Below are 6,196 nucleotides of genomic sequence, written 5' to 3'. Positions count from 1 at the left end.
CCGAGCACTACAGCTCTTTTGACATGAATTTGGAATTCTTTTTTCCATTGTGCATATTAAAAAAAAGCAAATAAATAAAGAGCCAATCAAAGAAGCAGAGCTCGGCCAGAACCAGTACTGCACACCCAGATGCTTCTGAGGCCTGGGGACCGTCTCATTCTGGAGCCAGAGCCAAAGCCTTTCCAGACTGTTTTTTTCTCTCCTTTCCTTAGAGGTCCCTTTATCAGGGCAGCAGGCTGCCACTATCAGGACTCGAATGGGTAAAGGGAGTGGGAGAGAGGGGAGGCTGCTGACCCAGGGGAACTCATGAAGGGGACTTTGTGTGTGTGGATACGTACAGTGATGGGCAGAGGAATCTCTAGCAGTGCGATGGTGATGTAAGCAGAGAGCGTGACCTCATCGTCCACCCCGCCCTGCAGGGAACCACAGAGAGAGACACATTAACCCCACGCAGCACCTAAAACCTTTCCCTGCTGGGCCCTCTACATACTACATCCTCATGCCCTTTATCTGCCCACTCTTGCCATGCCCCATGATAGCTCTCACAAATGGGTATGTCTACACTGCAGCGGAGAACGTGAGACATGCACACACCAGCTCCGCCCAAGCTGCTACACTAACAAAGGCAGTGTGGCCATGGGTGGCAGCTCTGGCTAGCTGCCCAAATACAGTCATGCTCAAGCTTGGAGTATGTACTTGGGCAACTAGCCTGAGCTGCCATGGCCACACTGCTATTTTCGTGGCTGTCTGCCTGTGCTGGGAAGTACACTCCCAGCTGCCGTGTAGACACACTCTGCGTTTCTATCCCCACTTACCTCCCATGGTAGTTACCATGTATCTGCCCCCTCCTTTCTCCTCCCCATAGTAGGTCCCACGTACAGTACAGTATCTGCCCATCCGTATCTCCAGGGTAATTCCCAGGCCCACGTCATCCCCTGCTCCTCCCACCCTGGCCCCATGTGCTGATGTGTCTGAGCTGTTCCCATTCGGAGTTGTAGCTCTCTCCATGTCACTGAAGTCCTGTATGGGTCCCATGGGAATCCAGCTGGGCAGATACGTCACCTTTATGGCATTGTTCAGGAGCGTCCCGGAGCTGCGAAAGCAGCCATTTTCCTTCTGCTTGCCAGCGAGCCAGGCCAGGGCATCCTGGATGTGCTTCTCCTCAATGAAGATGTGAGAGCGGGCCTGCACGAAGGACTTGAGGACGAAGGCCGTCAGCCTGCGACAGAGTGCGGACAGTGGTGAGAGCTCCCTCCCATGCCCTGTGCTCGCTGGAGGGGACGGGGTCCTGGGGCATCGCCAGCCTGAGGGGAAGCAGCAGGGGCCAGAGAGCTGGTGGCCATGGGGCAGAGAACATGAATACATTGCCTCCACCTTCACCCACCTCCACAGTCTCATTCACACTGATTTCAGGATCCAGTTCAAAGTCTCTCTTCCTGTTTATAAAATCCTCCCTGGACACAACCAGTCTCTCAAACTTAGGAGCCCTCTTCATGCTAAATACAGCTCTTATAGCAGAGGGCCGCAGGGTTGCAAATGTTGAATCTATATTTAAACAGGGCTTCATGGGAGTTCCAAGGAGTTATACGCCAGTTTGCCTGTACTTAGTAAACTAGTCAAAATGACAATTAAAAATAGCATAATAAAAGATTCAGAAGAACATGATCTGATGGGGTCTAAGCAGCATGGCTTCTGCAAAGGAAAATTGTGTCTCACTAATCTCTTAGAATTCCCTGAACATTTCAATAAAGAGCTGAATGAAAGAGAATTCATTGACATAATTTCTTCAGTAGTGTCTTCTGACAGACCTTCTCAAAAGCCTTTTGGAAAGTCTAAATGAATTGAATAATCATGGGATGAGGGTCAAAGTGTTGTCGTGGATCAGAAATTGGTTCAGGGACAGAAAACAAAGACTAGAATTAAATGATCAATTCCATCATAGCACAAGGCTAACAGTGGGGTGCTGCGAGGTTCAGTACTAGGACTGGTGTTGTTTAATATACCTATTAATGATCTTGATAATGGGCGATCGATAGCATAGCAATTCCTATGGTCCTATCTAGCACCAGGTTGCTCTCTACCTCTAACCCAGTTTCACCACTACGGGTATGAGAGTCTCCCCTCTGCAGCTCCCTGTCTGGAACAGCCTCCCCTGGATCTCTTCATCTTTTTTCAAAAATGATCTGAAACCATCCCATCCCCTTTGCCTCTTCAGTTCTCTCTCTCCTCAAGGCCAGTGGGAACAGGTGCTTTTTATACACAGCAGGCTGATGAAACCTATTCCCTTTGGTGTGATATGCCAAGAGACTGTGAAAGCTCCAGCAAGCCCTCGGGCCTTTAACAGCATCACCAGTTGACTAAAATTTAACACTTCCTTTATAACTATATAACAGAGGAGGTTTAGGGGAGGCGTGACTGGCAAGAAATCTCACCAGGTATTCCCCGGCTGCCTGTAATGCTCCCCAAATGTGCTGTAAGAGCCATCCAGGTGCTTGTAATTCAGCTGCCTCTGATAACCTGAAATGGAAAGTTAAAGCAGGATTTATACATCAAACAATAGAGGGTGAGAGAGCAGCTCACCAGCTCAGCCAGTAAAGGGGCTCCTGGCCCGGATGTGTACTAGCCAGCACTGGTACACAAACATACACGTCTCCATCCCACGAGCTAGTCAGCAGAGGCAACTGACATACAACACATGGGCAGCACCATCGTATTCCAGTAGGGGGAGTACCACACAGTCTGGTTAGCTAGAGCACCCAGGCTGAGAAGCCATTTCACCTGGCTACTGTGTGCAGCATTTCCACACTATAGGGGTGACTCATAGGATGGACACAACAGCCAGTAGCTCTTGTGGAGCAATGAGTGCGCGTAACTGTAGTGCTCAGACAACTGACAATAGTGAGCCAAGAGTGTGTCGAATGGGGACCCCACTCCCCAGATACACAACCCAGTCCCTCTGTCCTCAGCTGAGGGAAGCTCTGTCTGTAGGTCAGGCAGAAACAGAAAGCTCCCAGCACAATCTTGGAAGGGAGCAAGTGAAGAAAGAAAAGCCCCGTCCCTCCTCACCACTGACTAAGTAGCCGATGGCCTTGGATTTGGTCTCCTCGCTCAGCTGCCCCGTTTTATTCAGATAGTCCAGGACGTAGATGTTGGGGGTAAACAGGACCATGTTCTGCTCCCCGCAGCCGAAGGGCATCTGGAGGAGCTGCTGCAGGTTCTGCATGGCTGTGCCCAGGATATCGCCTGGGGATGGAGACACAGGGAGTCAGTGTGGCCCAGAGGTGGCCTGCGGAGGCAGAGTGCATCACAGAGCACAGGCAGTAACAGGTGAGAGAGAAGGACAGAGGGAAAAACAGGACAGAGCCATACCCTGAAAGAGGAAACACAGAGAGAGAGAGAATGGAGAGAAGGAAGGGTAGGAAGATGTCTGGGATAGGAATAGGGATACTTAGACAGAAAGGCCAACACACAGAGAAACTGATAAAGGGAGGTCAGGGAAAGGAGAACAGGAACAGGAAAAGAGACAAGAAGAGATGAATGGAGAGACGATGGGGACACTGATGAAGGGAGTGAGTAGCTGACCAGGTGGAAAGGCTGGCACAGCAGGCAAACAAGGAGCAGTGGCCGCAGCTGCCAGGGCAGGTCCTTTCTGAGTTGCTGCACTCACCCAGCACTGTCACATAGGCTCTGGCTGAGCCCTGCACCACGTTCAGTGGAAGCTTCAGGGAAATCTTCCCTGCTTCTGAATTTCCTGAGGGAAAAAATCAGACAGATAGGATGCAATAAAATGCCCCCATGCTCAGCAGTGAATGGGTCCCAGAGCAGAACCTGGAATGCTGCCTTCCACCCGCCCCCTGCATGAGGAACCCCTGCTTTCAGCAGCTCCATTCCTCCTAGCTGGACAGTGAGACGCCCAACTGTCCCCTCTGGCTTGGGGTCCTGTGACCCATGGGAAAAACTCCGCACTTTCTATGGAGTGAGGTGCACCACCTGGCCCAATGGGAAACTGCAGTCTCCAGTTCTTTGGCCCTTCCTGTTTGCTGGCAATTGGCAGATGGTAGAATCCAGTTTGTAATTTCACTCTATAGAATAAGAGATTAGAGATGGAAAAGTCCCGTTAAACCCCTTTAAGCCCATCCTCCAGGGACTTGGGCCAGGATTGCTCATGCAGTCTATTCTCTGGGGCTTTGTCAAGCCCTAGATCTCAATGTTCCAAGCAATGTCCTCATGATTAGGAAATGTGTCTCGACTCTCCACACAGAAACATCCCCACCATTGCTTAGTCTCTATCCTGACACCCCAAGTTCTCACTGCACCCTCAAGAGTCTCCCAAATAATCCCACTCCCTCATTGGGGCTGTCACTCTTCATCCGCTGGCAAAGGAAATAGATGAAGAAGGAGCAGAGAGGTCCTTACCATTTGCACAGAGCAGAGAGTTGAAGGTTGCTTCTGTCTCAATCCCTTCGGGCTTGGGAGGGGAAGGAAAATGAGAAAGGTGAGAAGCTGCAGACAGACTGAGCATCTGGCATCAGGAACAGAGTCTGTGTGAGGACAGGGCGGGGAATCTTCAGAAAGGGACAGAGAGGCAGCAGGAGAGGTGGGGAGAAGAGAGAGTTCGACAAAATTGGAGAGACAATGAATGAAGACAGAGAGAAATGTAAAGGGCCAAGTGGGTGAATCAGAGGAAGAGGGAGATTTGCAAATTTCCATGGACTGATGCTTGTAGATTTATAAAATAATAATTGGTTAGAATAAAATAAAAACCAGCTACTAATAAGTTATTGTCTCTTCACACCCAAGGGAAGAATAGTGCAGCTCTATTGCATGGGTTACTAGTTACCTGAAGCACACTGTGCAAGATGGTACCTTAATGCCCCTATAACAGAGAGGACATGCACTATGTGTCATTGCTAACATCAGATGATGCGATAAGTTAAAGACAACTTACTACATAGTGGAATATCAGCAATTCTACATACTGTAATGCTGCAGATTTTCTCTTTCCATTACAGGACAGCAATAGGGTGTACGGATAACAGGAAGGGACAATATTACACATTATTATAACTGGTGTTACTGTTGGTATCATGAAATGTCATTAGTTATCGTTGCTTTTTTATGACACATGGAGAGGCTATGCAGCTTTATGTATCATTTGTTACTGATTATAGACGCTGTATAATGAGCTATTGCTTTCCTGCAACGGTGAGGGTATGCAGCATTGCCCTGTGCTATTTCATTTCACTGGGTAACAATGTCAGCAACCATTGCTGCCCTAGGAAAGAGAGAGGTTATGCAATGTTACCATGATATGCTACACAGAGCATTATAGCGCGGCTTATTGCCTATGTCATAGTGTGTGAAAACTTACCACTTCTCTATACCGCAGGGACTAAGAGGCCCACATACCTCCACTAACAGCTGTTTGATCACTGTATCCTTCTGCCCTGTCTCAGGGAGCACTGCTACCTCGTTCTCGCAGGGCAGCTCCGTCTTCAGGGCCTCTGCACTCACAGAGAAATTCACATTACCTGAAACAAAGAGAAATAAGTGTTCTGCCAGGCACTGCAGCTACAGGGGTGTCAATGTCATTTCCATGGTGCTCCACTCTTCAGCACCACTGATTACATGGAAACCTCTCTGTAGAGAGAGAGCTCATGTCACATCTCATGTAGGCCTGGGCTACATTACAAAGTTAGACTGACGCAAGGCAGCTCATGTCAATCTAATTGTGCATGTGTCTATATTTCAGTTTGGTTCCTACAGACGTAAGTGCCCTGTTGCACCGACTTAATAACATCGCCATCCCGAGCGGCATAGAGCCGAGTTTGATGTCCTTAGGTCAATGCAGTGATAGTGTAAATACTTCACTGCTTATGTTATCTGTTACTGTCCTCCAGCTGCTGTTCCACAATGCCCCACGCTGACTGCTCTGGTCACCATGGTGAACTCTGCTGGCCAGGGGTCACAGAAACCAGAAGCCTCCACTCCCACACCCTTTGAAGCCCTGCAAATTTTTGAAATTCCTTTTCTTGGGTACCCGGCTTGGTGGGCACACCTAGCAACTCTCCCTTGTCGAGTGCAACTGCTCAGCTGACATGCCAGCTACGCACTCCAGGCATGCTCCTGCCTGGAACAGACAGGAGATATTGGATCTTCTGGGCTTGTGGGGAGAAGAGGGCTTGTGCAGGCACAG

At 49.3% G+C, this 6,196-nt stretch overlaps 1 protein-coding gene across 1 annotated transcript; it reads right to left on the bottom strand.

The window, feature by feature from the left end:
- Nucleotides 1–338: 338 nt before the first annotated feature.
- Nucleotides 339–5,565, bottom strand: LOC135980426 (alpha-2-macroglobulin-like; the record flags this gene model as incomplete). Its single annotated transcript, XM_065580420.1, has 7 exons — nucleotides 339–413; nucleotides 1,063–1,219; nucleotides 2,433–2,517; nucleotides 3,067–3,243; nucleotides 3,668–3,751; nucleotides 4,417–4,468; nucleotides 5,410–5,565. Coding segments are annotated over 7 exons (786 nt in total), but the record flags the coding sequence as incomplete, so codon positions are not given.
- Between the last annotated feature and the right edge of the window lie 631 nt (nucleotides 5,566–6,196).

Source organism: Chrysemys picta, unplaced genomic scaffold (assembly GCF_011386835.1).
Source record: "Chrysemys picta bellii isolate R12L10 unplaced genomic scaffold, ASM1138683v2 scaf3227, whole genome shotgun sequence".
Classification (NCBI taxonomy): Eukaryota; Metazoa; Chordata; order Testudines; family Emydidae; genus Chrysemys; species Chrysemys picta.
This window is presented reverse-complemented; position numbering and strand designations above follow the sequence as displayed.